The 13,872-nt window shown below is 43.8% G+C and overlaps 1 protein-coding gene across 9 annotated transcripts in view; it reads left to right on the forward strand.

Annotated features, from left to right (window-relative positions):
• Positions 1-13,872, forward strand: part of ANK1 (ankyrin 1) — a 184,126-nt gene that overhangs the window by 74,598 nt on the left and 95,656 nt on the right. For all 9 annotated transcript variants that reach the window (XM_066593421.1, XM_066593413.1, XM_066593416.1 and 6 more), the window contains 4 exons: positions 4,158-4,256; positions 4,404-4,502; positions 9,721-9,918; positions 13,141-13,239. In XM_066593421.1, coding sequence (XP_066449518.1) covers positions 4,158-4,256; positions 4,404-4,502; positions 9,721-9,918; positions 13,141-13,239 — 495 coding nt within the window. The remainder of the gene's footprint in view (positions 1-4,157; positions 4,257-4,403; positions 4,503-9,720; positions 9,919-13,140; positions 13,240-13,872) is intronic.

The following is a 13,872-nucleotide window of genomic DNA, read 5'->3' on the forward strand; positions in this document are numbered from 1 at the left end:
TCATCATAAGTCTCCCCCTTTCTATTAGAGAATCTGTAGATGGCCCGTTAAAACAGAAGTATTTGGTACCATTGTGCCCACTAAATCATCTCTTTCACACCCAGAAGTGCCCAGTGTAGAGTAAAAGGGAACTGAAGTCTATCTTGGGACTCTTTAGATATAAAGAGTGTCCTGGTTTAACCCCTTGAGTGGCGGGTTTCTTACCACCCTGTCGTGCCCACCAGGGCAGGTTTGTTTAAATAGGCCAATCATTTAATTTCAACTAATTTTCCAGTCTCGTTCCAAGAGCCATAACTTCTTCACTTTTCCATTGACACGGCCATATGAGGGCTTGTTTTTTTGCAGGACAAGTTGTACTTTTTGATGGCATCATTTTTGGGTATATATAATGTATTGCATAACTTTTGTAAAAACATTTGTAGGGAGATTGGGGGGAAAAAAGAAATTCTGCCATTTGTTTTTTGGATTTCATGTTTACGGCGTTCAGCGTGCAGAATAAATAGTGTGATAACATTATTCTTTGAGTCAGCACGATTCTGGCGATACCGAGTTTATACAGGTTTTTAATGTTTTGCTATTTTTGTACATTTAAAACATTTTTTTTCCTAAAGGTTTGCTTTTGTGTCGCCACTTTCCAAGAGCCGTATTAATGTTATCTTCCCATTGCCAGCGCTCTAGAAGGCCGTGTTTTTTGTGGGATGAACTCTAGTCTGCATTTATCTAATTTTTAGGAACATGTAAAATTTTGATCGCTTTTTATTCCATTTTTTTCTAGTGGCAAAATTAACAAAATCTGTAATTCTGGCCTGTTTTTATGTTTATTTTTCACTACATTCTCGGAATAAATACTATATAAATAATGTATAAATAATATATTAAAGTAATTCTACAGGCCAGTATGATTATGCCAATACTAAATTGAAATACTTTTTTTCTTTTTCACAACTTTTTCAGTTTAAAAAAAAAAATTAATAAAAGTTTAAATCCCCCTCCTTTTGCCATATCTATAATAAAAAAAATCTAAATCATAAAAGAAAAATACATATTTGGTATCAACGTGTCCGTAAATGTCTGATCTATCAAAGTAGTGCATTATTTGCCCCGCACAGTGAACGTAGTCCGAAAAAAAAAATAAAGAACACCACAAATGCACTTTTTAAGTCACCGTCTCCCAGAAAAAATGCAATAAAAAGTGATCAAAAAGTCGTATGTATTCAGAATTAGTACTAACGTAAACTACAGGACGTCCCGCAAAAAAAGTACGTCGACGGAAAAATTAAAAAGTTATTGCCCGCAGAAGATGCAGCAGAAAATAATTTTAAAAAATTAAATGTCTTTGAAAAAAAATACAAGTACTACAACAAATATACTATACAAGTTGGTATTGTAGTAATCGTACTGACTCATACAATAAAGTTATCATGTCGCTTTTGTTGCAGTTTGTGCACCGTAGAAACAAGACGCACTGAAAGGTGGCGGGATGTCATTTTGTTTTCATTTTATTCCACTTAGAATTTTGTAAACATTTTTCAGTACATTATACGGTACATTAAATAGCACCATTGAAAAGCACAACTCGTCCCGCAAAAAACAAGCCCTCATACAGCGACATCGATGGATAAATAAAGGAGCTATGATTTTTTAAACGGGGGGAGGAAAAAAAGAAATGGGGAAAGAAGAAAAAAAGGGATTAAAGGGGTTGTCCCGCGGCAGCAAGTGGGGTTCTACACTTCTGTATGGCCATAATAATGCACTTTGTAATGTACATTGTGCATTAATTATGAGCCATACAGAAGTTATAAAAAGTTTTATACTTACCTGCTCCGTTGCTGGCGTCCTCGTTCCCATGGAGCCGACTAATTTTCGCCCTCCGATGGCCAAATTAGCCGCGCTTGCGCAGTCCGGGTCTTCTGCTCTCTTCAATGGAGCCGCTCGTGCAGAATGCCGGCTCCGTGTAGCTCCGCCCCGTCACGTGCCGATTCCAGCCAATCAGGAGGCTGGAATCGGCAATGGACCGCACAGAAGAGCTGCGGTCCACGGAGGGAGCAGACCCCGGCGGCCATCTTCAGCAGGTAAGTATGAAGATGCCGGACCGCCGGGATTCAGGTAAGCGCTGAGCGGTTTGTTTTTTTAACCCCTGCATCGGGGTTGTCTCGCGCCGAACGGGGGGGGGGGGTTAAAAAAAAAAAAAAAAAACGTTTCGGCGCGGGACAACCCCTTTAAGGGGTTAAATGATGTACTAACTTCCTTCTCTGGGTCACTACGACGCACGGATACCACATGTGTGATTTTCTTTTAAATTTTTTACAAAGTAAAGTGAGACAAGTGTTTTTATTTTTTTAATTATTTTTTTACTTTTTTATTTCTTTTTATTTTTGTCCCTTTTAGGGGACTTCCACAGAGACTCATCAGGACCCCCTGATCACATTCCAGGGGTCCGATGGTGACAGCACTTTACATGCTGCAGTCGCATAGACTGCAGCATTTAAAGGGTTAACACAGCAGAGATCGGAGGTTTTCTCCATTCTCTGCTGTGTAAGAGTTGGTGCCCGGCTATCCTCTGACAGAGGGAGCCCCCTCCCTATGTCAGCCCTTTACATGCTGTGGTCGTATAGACCACGGCATGTAAAGGGTTAACACAGCAGAGATCGTAGGTTTTCTCTGATCTCTGCTGTAAGAGCACCAGCTCTCCCTGCCACAGAGACCATCGGCTGGCTTCTGACAAGCCGATGGTCTCTATGGCAACCTGTAAACAGAGCAGTGCAGGACTTTGAAAATGGAAGCAGGAGATTGCCAGCAGACCGGCAATATCTTCCTGCTTCTGTTTTTCAAAGTCCTGCACTGCTCTGTGTGTGTCTGTGCAGGCAAAGCACACTGCCACAGCTTATGGCGTTGTGCTCTGCAGCTCCCATAGTGAAACATAGCCCGGAAATCCTCCGGGCTATATCGCTATGGACAGTGGAGCTAGTCCTGGAAAATTTTTCGGGCGTGCCAATAGGGTTAAATGGGTTATCCCAAAATCTATAGTTATTCCCTATCCACAGGATAGAGGATAACTTTATGACCAGTGGGGGTCTCACTGCTGAGATCCCCATCGCTCCTGAGAATGGGGTGCCACATCCCCTCTCATCTTATCATGAGGGGGTCTCTTCTACCAACCCACAGTGAATGGAGAGCTTGCACGTATCCATGGCCACCTCTCCAATCATTTCAATAGGGTTGATGGAAATTGTGGATTACTTGGACTTGACTATCTTTGGCAGTCCCACTGAAAGTGAAAGCAGTAGCACCTCACATGCATGACTCCATTCATTCTCATCCTCATTGCTGGAAGTGCAGTAAGCGTGGAGGAGGTGGGGCACAAGATCCAAGTTCTTGGGATCAGTGGGGGTCTCAGTAGTGATTATAAAGTAATCCCTTATCCAGAAGATAGGAGATAACTTTAGATTTTGGGATAACCCCTTTAGAGCAGTCAGAGCATCAGCTATATGTATAATCAGTCCAATTAGATATGAATGGCTAAGAGGACTCATCCGTAGAGGGCAGCTAATACGTCTGCTTACTTATGTAAACTAGCTCAGCTCCAGAAGGAATAAAACTGTCTACTTAGTGCCAACTATATGCAGCAAACAGTAACTTATCATGTAATATGTAATGATAACTGCAATGCTGGAAATCAAGTTATCACAATATGCCAGTCATGGTAACGATTGCTACATCCGTAGCTACCCTGTAAGTCAAGGTCTGACCCGATAAAGGGTCTTGAAACATGACTAGGTATATCAGTCAAGCTAGAGACAGACATTTGAAGCCAGCACTGTCTTGGAGTTCTTGCCCCTCCCCAGTACAGAATAGGGGTGAGATGCCTTTGACGGACATTGACTTATAGGGCAGCTACCTATGGGTGGCACTGGAGAGACAGTATTCGTCCTTCTAAAGGAGGGCTAATTTGCATACTTCTTTCCCAGAGAGCATTTCTTTATGACTTCCTATACCTGCTGGATCTCCACAAGGTGAACCAGGAGCTTACTTATGCTTATTGACACGAGGGAGGCTACAGCAATATTGCACCTTAACTAGCAGACCAAAAGGTGTTTTATGAGTTAATCACATTGTCTTTATTCACCATTCTCTTGTCCTTTCCTTTTCCTTTCCAGTCTGGTCTTACACCGCTCCATGTTGCTGCCTTTATGGGACATCTGCCCATTGTGAAGACGCTACTCCAGAGGGGGGCATCACCCAATGTCTTCAGTGTGGTGAGAACAAAATTACACAATGGCAATCTATTCATCCATGTGTATGCCACTGCTCCGATCAACACATGAATTCTCATATGTGCATGATCATAGCATGTAACATGCAAGAAGTTGTATTGTGAACTGTGCTTTCTTTGTGTATCACAGAAAGTAGAGACGCCGTTACACATGGCGGCACGTGCGAACCATACGGATGTGGCAGAATTTTTAATCCAGAACAAAGCAAAAGTGAATGCTAGAGCTAAGGTGAGGAATACAGGGTGGGATGTATACAGTGATGTGTCGTGATGGAGGGTCTCTCTAGTGTGGTGCTGACACCATACATAAGTGATAAAGACCTCTAGGGTTGAATGAGTTAAAGGAGTTGTTCAGCTCTAAACTGCTGATGGTCTTTGGGAGTTGTTCACCATTGGGAACCCTTCCAATCAACTGTTTGCTAGCCCAGTGGGATTGTGCACTGAGCTGATTATTGCAGGAAGCAGACAGCTCCATTTCTACTGCAGTGGCCAAGCTTGGTATTACATGCAAAATTCTCATTGAAGTGAATAGGAACTTTGTTTGTAAGTTTGGCCACTGCAGTTGGAACAGAGCTATCTGCTTCCTGCAGAAATCAGCTCCGTGTTCAAGCACACTGGCCTGGCGAACAGCTGATCAGCAAGGATCCTGGTGGCAGACATCCGCCGATCTACTATTGATGGCCTATCCTTAGCATAGACCAATAGTTTACAACTGGCCAACGCCTTTAAAGAGCACCCAACCTTCTATTGGAGATGGATATTTTTGTGCACTGAAGCAATATTCTTGAGAATGCAGCTCATGTATTCAGTCCACTATAATGCCATAACCGAGGGTTGTGAGTCAGGGGTGAATGCCTTGGGCATTGTAACACTGCATTCTCTTTAATACTGCCTGATGCTGGAAGACGACATTCAAGAGGTAACTAATAACCTAAATCCCAAATGGTGTTTGCAACAAATTGTAGAAGATGACGCTAAAAATGGGAAGGAAAGGATTCAAGATGTTTATTGAAACATTTTTTTTTAAAGGGAACTCATCATCAGCGTTTTTGTGATTAAACCAAGGGCATGGCAATACAGGACTTTTAAGGGGGGTTGCTACAAAAATAGTATGGAAGGCCTATCCTTAGGAAAGGTCATCAGTAGTTGATCAGCCGAGATCCGCCGATTGAGACCCCAGCTGATAAGGTGTCCACTGATAGCGCCGGTATACACTGGGGTCGGAATGGAAGCCACTGCTCTGACCCCTGTGTAGTGGCCAGTACTTGTAATTGCAGGCGCAGCTCTCAGCTGATTGGGAAAGAGCCTCTCCATCCACCATTGGTGACCTAACTGAGCATAAGTCATCAATAGTTCAGTATTGGAAAACCACTTTAATAACATCCTGTTATTAAAGGCATGCGCTGTGACCTAAGGGATGTTGATTGCGGGAATCTGAACTATTATCGTTCAGTGTAAATGCCTGCACGATCTGAAAGACGAACAATAATTCATTAAGACTGTTCAGGCATAAAAATTAAATGACGTTCGGTCTGTATAAACAGGTAGTCATTTATCTATGAACGACAGCCTGTTTACTATGAATGAAGACGGCCAGAAGAGATCTCCAGCCCGCTCTATCTCCATTCACTGAGCGATCATTCATCCTATGGAAAAGCAGAGACAGCTGTCGGGTGCTTATGCCCCAACAGTCATCCCGTGTAAAAGGGCCCTAAGTTGTTTATCTTCATTGGCTTACTGCACATGCTCAGATTAAACCGTCCTTTCATTCCCGTCAGTGTAGCTGAAGGACCAGACTAAGAGACAGACAGCAGAGACGGGCAGAATGACATGTACAGCAGAGAAGGTAACCAGAGAATTAGACATACAAAATAATACTTGAGAGTAAGGCTCGAAAGGAGAGTCTGACTCTGGAATTATCCAAACTGAACTTTGACCGGAAAGTGGAGCACCTGCCCCAACAAGGGCAACCCCATGGCAGGGGCCTATCTTGATTCTCTAAACGTCCATCCATGTAATTTGGGAGAGTGAGAATCATGAAAAAGACAAAATGCAGTACCAAAGAGAATAAACATAAGAGTAGCTAAAAATCAAGACGGTAGTCAAAGTCCAGGAGACAGTAAAGCCAGAGGGGTGAGCACGAGTCGCAGTCAAAAGTTAAAAATCATACACCAAGAGTCAAATACCTCAACACTAGTACAAAAACCACCTAATAAAGTATCCCCAGGATCCTCTGCACAGAGGCGCTGGAATAGATTCCCTGGTCGGCTGCTTCAGACATCTGACAGTTTGGCCAGCCGATCAGTACAATAACAGAAGGGAGATGTATCTCCCTCGGCATCTGGTGCGAAATGACAGTCCACATGCACCAGCAGACACATCATATGTCCTGGGCTGACGCTGTGACATCACCCTGGACCCGTGCATTACTAGTGGCACCATGACATGTACTAGTGAAGGGAGCATGACAGCCCATATATTTCAGATCAGCTAGTGCTGACGTAAGATCATGATTGCAATCACAGAGGAGCGGGCGTGATTACAGCGATGACTCTACACGGCTCCAACACTGCCCCAATGACTCCAGAGAAGTAAAGCAAAGAATTTATAAAGTGACTTAACTTTTTATGTAGATTTTTACTGACAAATGATGTAAATTGTGGAAATATCCGGTCCATGGAATCCCATTTTTATGTATTTTGGATATGGAAATGGGTGTTTAGAATTGGTAATGTAAGAACACGATGAGCTGCTCAGCCACTTCTGGTAGAACATTGTGTATCATCATGGATGATCTCCTCGCTGTTGGAAGTGCCAGCATCTACTGGGGCCACATGCAGGGCTGGCAACGACACCAGGCAAACCTGGGCAGATGGCCTTTGGAAACCCATGGGAATCAGGGTAAAATCTGGTTAATAGAGTAGTGTAGTAGACGGGAGGACTGCTGGGAAAATCGTATTCATATGAATATTAGGTCCTTTAAATCTTAGATTTTAGTTGAGATGCTCTACGGAAACTTCACATCCTCTTAAGGAAACCAGTGGTACAATCAAATATCCTGATCTTACCTTGTGAGACAATGTGCCTACCAACATGTGATTCACAAATTGTGGAAAATTTGATGCTGTATCCAAGCAGTTTGTAAGGGGGACGTGAAACGCTAACCTAGAGTAGATAGTAAAATGTTATTGCTGATAGAGTGCAGTTGTAGAAATGGCGTAGTATGCTGGAACTTCGCTAGACAAGGAAATAAATACTGAACGACGCATGAGAATCAGTTCGCTTCTCGTTCGTCGTTCCGTTTCTGCATGCATAAAACTGTATATGAAGGTAAATGATGCTGATATTCTGTATAGTGAGAGCAACACTGTTTAATATGCAAATTCTAGAGTTTAGCAAAGGAATATGCAGATTTAGTGTAGGGCGTGCTATGTTGTTTATTGCATAACTGCAGAGGTATATGGGGTATTGTAATTTTGTGACGTAGTTTGATGTAGTTACTGATGTGCGAAGGAGGACGGATGACTGTCTAGGGTTGACACCTTTTGTCACCAAAAATACAGGCCAAGGTAAAAAGGACATGTTTTTTTGAGGTGTTAGGAGCGTGGGTTATCACAATGTATATTTTTACCTCCGTTATTCCAGTGACCCCCAGTAGTAATAGTCCACCCTCTTACTGGCCGCAGTAGCAATAGTGCTCCCTCTAAGTGGCCCCAGTAGTAATATTGCACCCTCTTACTAGCCCTAGTAGTAATAGTGCTCCCTCTAAGTGGCCCCAGTAGTAATATTGCACCCTCTTACTAGCCCCAGTAGTAATAGTGCTCACTCTCAGTGGCCCCAATAGTCATAGTGCCCCCTCTCACTGGCTGCAGTAGTAATATTGCTCCACCTCAGTGGCCTCAATAGTAACAGTGCCACCTCTTATTGGCCCCAGTCACAACAGTGCTTCCTCTCAGTGGCCTCAATAGTAAGAATAGCCCCAGTAATAATAGTGCCATCATTAGTAGCCCTAGTAATAATAGTGCCCCCTTTAGTGGCCCAATAATATTAGTGCCCCCTTTACTTGCCCCAGCAGTAATAATTCTCCCCCCTCCCCTCCTCTTTGGTGCCATTCCCACCCCTTTATCTCCATTCGGGCAGCGACCCTATCATCAAGCACTATAACTGACAGTCAAGCTTTGTTAAGAACGAGACGCCGCTGCAGCTCAGAGAAGACCCTCACTCCTTCTCCCAGGGTCGGTGTCGCATACAGTACTTGCAGGAATGCAGATGCCAGGAGGAGGTGTGAGGATCTGCTCTGATCTGCAGTTGGGTCTCATCCCAACTGGAGCTTGACTATGAGTTATAGAACGTGATGATATGGTTACCACCCGGCTGGAGTTGCTCACACCAGGGGATTATTTTTTACCAGCCATTAACATGCCAATAAAAACTGAAGATGAGTATTGTGTATGAGCAAGAAGTTGGGAAAGTGTAATAGTCTATGTCATGACCCCTGTGGGCATTATGTGAATTTCCAAGAATCCAGACATGATAACCATGTTGGTGTTTATCACTGAGTACTGTGCTGAGTGCAGTGTGTGCATCAAATGGACAAATAGTAGGACACTTCTCATCCCACAGGGAGGTGCCTGTATAAGAAACGGGGTGGCGTGTATAAGTGCAGATTGTGTTTCCTAAATTTATAAATTGCCCAAGAGGTGGTCAAGGTCGGAGCGTGCATGCTGCAATTGTGAGCCGCAAGAGGAGCTTGGTGATGTCTACTGAGATGGATGAGGGTGCAGCTTCAGAGTGAGAGCTGAGGAGATTTCTAAAATCTACAGTCCAGAGGAAGAGAATGACAACTGGGACCCGTGAGAGAGACTAGCATCACAGAGAATGTGATAGTGAATCAGTCAAAGATGAGTTGTATGTCCATGGAGTGCACAAGGCAGATAAGTAACCAAAGAGACCGAGTAACTAAAGAGATTGCCTATATAAAGCGACTATGAATACAAAGTATTGTATTCTGCATGGGCAGTGAAGTCAAGAGTGTGTCACAAGGACTGAAGATTGTACAAAGAGCTTGTTGGGTAGTTAAGAGACTGTATTTGATTCTGCAAAGACCAGCAAGCCCATACCATTAATTCCTGTGTGCAGCTTATAGTGACGGTACCGCTATTCTGCTGCTGAGTAAAGATTGTTGTAATTTGCTGCAATCTGTGTTTCGTCTCCTGCACATTGAGACGCCCCCACAAGCTTCTGAAAACTGTCTAAGAATACTTGTTTTATGCAAATTTTCTAAGCCCCGCCAACTTTGAGGTCCGGTCAATTAAACAGCACTGGTATAGGCTGTGTTCGGGCTATGATGCAGCAGTCATAAAAAGTTGTCAAAGACTGATTGTTCAAAAATTCTATCCATCTGTCACCGCATATATAATTTTCTTGGTATTAATTACTCTCCACAGGATGATCAGACCCCTCTTCACTGTGCAGCCCGCTCTGGGCATTTGGATATGGTGCGTTTGCTCGTATCCAACGGAGCTCACCCAGATCCCCCCACTACTGCAGGCCATACACCCTTACACTTGAGTGCACGAGGGGGGCACACCCAAACTGCTGAGCTTCTGCTGGACAACCAAGCTGCACACACTTCCATGACCAAGGTAAGACGTAATGAAAACAAAGGTTTGGTACTGTCTTAGCCAGTAGAGCAAAATGTGATTGTTTCCAGCAGGAGAAACCAAGTCATCCTGTAGATGTGATAGCTTTTAATGGCTAACAAAAATACATGATGGTATAGAGAGCTTGCGAACCTCTCGGGTTCTTCTTCAGGCTAAAAATGGAATAGACATGAATATTTATATACACTTATGACATACATAAAAAAAAGTTTGTTTTCTGTTGCAAACCAATCACATCCATGTCTCTGCCTTGTCATAAGTATGTGTGTCATAAGTGTGTACAAATATTCATGTCTCTTCAGATCTATTCCATTTTTAGCCTGAAGAAGAACCCGAGAGGTTCACAAGCTCGCATTAACATCATGTATTTTTGTTAGCCATTAAAAGGTATCATATCTACAAGATTACGTGGTTTCTCTTGCTGAGAACAATCACAAGGTAAGACGTGGAATACTTATTGACATTTTCTAGATGTACCCCATTATCAGATGGATTTCACACTTGCCATCACCACTATGCTTGGTTCAACACACAGCGGGAAATTCGTGACAAAATCCACAAATAAATCCACATTTTATATGTGGATTTTGCTGCAGATCCCCAAAGGAAAATCCACTGTAAATCTGTCCTATGTGCAGGTTCCCTAAGGCTATGTTCACTAAGGGCAGAATTGGCTGAGGAGTGTTTGCAGGAGACATTCCACAGCGCAGAATCCGCCCCAACTTTCTTGATCCACATGAAAAATATACTATTCTAAGGGCTTCTTCACATGCATGCATTAGTGCAGCATATTGCGCACAATATGCAGTGAATAGAACCCATTGATTTCAATGGGTTCGTTCGCATGAACGTATTTTGCTTTCGCATTTCATTCATGCAAAAAAACGCAGCATGTTCTATTTTCGTGCGTATTGCGCACAAATATAACTCATATTAAACTAGTTTAACATAATTGCCCATTGAAATCAATGGGAGCATGCTTGTGTGTTTTTTTGCGCACACAAGTATACATAAAATGCAAGGCAAAAAATACAATAAAACACGCACAGACGTTTGAAAAAATGCAATACCCATTGCGCAAATGCACTGCAACAATGCACGTGTAAATACGGTTACACCTGTGTGCAGCCAGGCCTAAGGGTGGATTCAGACGACCGTATATCGGCTCGGTTTTCATGCCGAGCCGATATACGGTGTCCTCATCTGCAGGGGGCGGAGGCTGGAAGAGCCAGGAGCAGGAACTGAGCTCCCGCCCCCTCTCTGCCTCCTCTCCACCCCCTCTCCGCCCCTCTGCACTATTTGCAATGGGGAGAGGCGGGGCGGGGGCGGGGCTAATTCTCAGAACTTTCACCTCCTTTCATTGCAAAAAGTGCAGAGGGGTGGAGAGGGGGTGGAGAGGAGGCAGAGAGGGGGCAGGAGCTCAGTTCCTGCTCCTGGCTTCTTCCATCCTCCCCCCCCCCCCTGCAGATGAGGACACCGTATATCGGCTCGACGTGAAAACCGAGCCGATATACGGTCGTCTGAATCCACCCTAAAGATGCATTCACACCTGGATGATATGGTGCAAAGTACACACCATAAACCACAATCAGCTATATGTGAATGCACCGTGAGGCGGACTCACACCAGTATGTTTGCGCATTTCTGCGTGCAATATGCAGAGAAAAGAACAATAGGTTCATTCTCATTACTCGTTTTCTCATCTTGAAAAAACGCAGCATGTTGTAATTTTGTGCGCATTTGCACACCAAAGGCTCCACAGAAGTCTATAGGAGGGGCACAAATGCACACTCAATGCCCGTGCAATTTCACAATACCCTGCAGAATTTTAGGAGAAAAAGAACACCTCTGGAACTAATTAAGCTAAATAATCATTTAAATCGGGGCATGGCTGTGTCCTGCACCCATGTGAAATCACCCAGCCAGCACAAACAGTGCAGTCATTTGCGCAATAAACATATTGCGAGTTGCACTTAAGAATCTATAGTGCGAATTACGATGGATAACACATGGACAATCGTCTGTGTACTGTCTGATCTGCACTGACCATGCACATTGCATGTCTTAAGCCTGTCAACGGATGAGAAAAGGACATGTGCAGCGTCCAAGGAGCAGGCCCTCAGACGAGGAAACAGTGGGGTAGAGAAATAACCTTGTCACGGGGCTCTACTGTCTCCTCCCTATGGGTGACTAGGAACCCGACCTTGTTACTACAGGGGGAGACCAACAATTAGTAACCGAGACTACCTTAAGTCCTGTTTTGTCACTCGTGACGCCAACGTTCCATCTTCTGCGGCAGACCACTCCGATAGAATAAAGTAGTCCACACACAGAGAGTATTTTCTGAATAAGAAACGAGAACGTTCGTTAAACTCTTCGGGCAGTAACAATAAACAGTTCTTGCACACCGCAATCTGCATAGTGTTGAAGCAGTGAGGGTTCCCGGGGCATTATGCATCCACAGTCCAAGTTATCTATAGGATCTTTCCTCCCAGATAAACTCTTTCCCTCTCTCTACTGCCAAACACTCCACTTTTTCTCGCATACTTGCTGTTTCTCTCTTTCTCCCGTTACATGCCATTCTTGCACTGCACTCCCACGTGTTTCCACCATGTCCGGGCTTTCATACCCCCTAAGGGCAGCTTCCAGAAGGAGGGTTCCTGGTATGGCTGGGCTCTGACATGAGCGGCAGACCATCTCTCTGCTTCCTCCATCTCTCCTCAACGTACTTCTCACCCTCTCCCTCTACAACTTCACTTCTCTCAACTCCTCACTTTTTTCTGTTGAGGATTACTAGCATACTATTCAAAGGGGCTAATCTGCATATGGCCATGTGGCGCTGTCATGAGCTATGGCGGGGATTCCCATTGAAAACGAGTGCTGGAAGTCATGCAGATTAGAACCCTTGTCCACATTGCATCGTGTGGTTATGAATAGAGCAAAGCCGTAATATTACTGTGTGCAAAACTAGTTCGCACAATATATAGAGCTGACATTTTCCTATATATGGCCCCATATTATGGACTTGGACTATAATAATAGCTGCATCCATTTCAGCACCTTCTTCCAGGTTCTCCTGTCACCTTCCCCAGCTGAATATATCTCTGCTGACTTGCTTCTTTTCTTTGCATAAATTGTCTTTATTGACCTCATTGTCATTTTGAAGCATTGCTCTGTGCTCACCTTCTTCTTCTCTCACCTCAGAAAGGTTTCACGCCTCTCCATGTGGCTGCAAAATATGGGAAGATCCAGATTGCAGAACTTCTGCTGGAAAGAGGAGCCCATTCTAACAGCGCTGGCAAGGTGACCCTGCTGACTTGTCATAATATGGTCCCTTTTATAACCGTATTGCAAAGCCGTTCTAATAATACTTATCTCTGCAAGAAAAAAGTGGCCTCTCATGTAAAAGCTGCGTCTTAAAAACCGTATGAACTGCACTTGCTCTATATGGGCTTCAGTCCGCAAATGTCACTAGACGATCATCAAGAGCGAATGTACTATAGATGCAGACATGCGGGTGCTATGGGGACTCTGGAATGACCAGACCAGGCTGGATGCAGCTCTTCTTTTTTATGGGGGTGAGGACCAATGAAGGAATTCAACATTTTTATAAGTGATCTGGAGGAGGGAATTTAGAGGAAACTGATCAAATTTGCTGGCGACACAAAGCTAGGAAGGATAGCTAACACTAGGGAAGAGAGAGTATTCAAAAAGATCTAGACAAGCTTGAACAGTGGGCAGCGACTAACAGAATGCAGAACGGTATTTAGCAAGGAGAAATGCAAAGTCCTACATCTGGGCAAGAAAAATGGGGAAAAAAAGCAGATACAGAATGGGAGGAATTGGACTAAGTAGAATCGCATGTGAAAAAGACTATACTAATAGATCACAGACTGAACATGAGTCAACAGTGTGATGCAGTAGCAAAAAAGGCAA

The sequence above is a fragment of the Eleutherodactylus coqui genome, chromosome 2, assembly GCF_035609145.1.
Source record: "Eleutherodactylus coqui strain aEleCoq1 chromosome 2, aEleCoq1.hap1, whole genome shotgun sequence".
NCBI classification, from domain to species: Eukaryota; Metazoa; Chordata; class Amphibia; order Anura; family Eleutherodactylidae; genus Eleutherodactylus; species Eleutherodactylus coqui.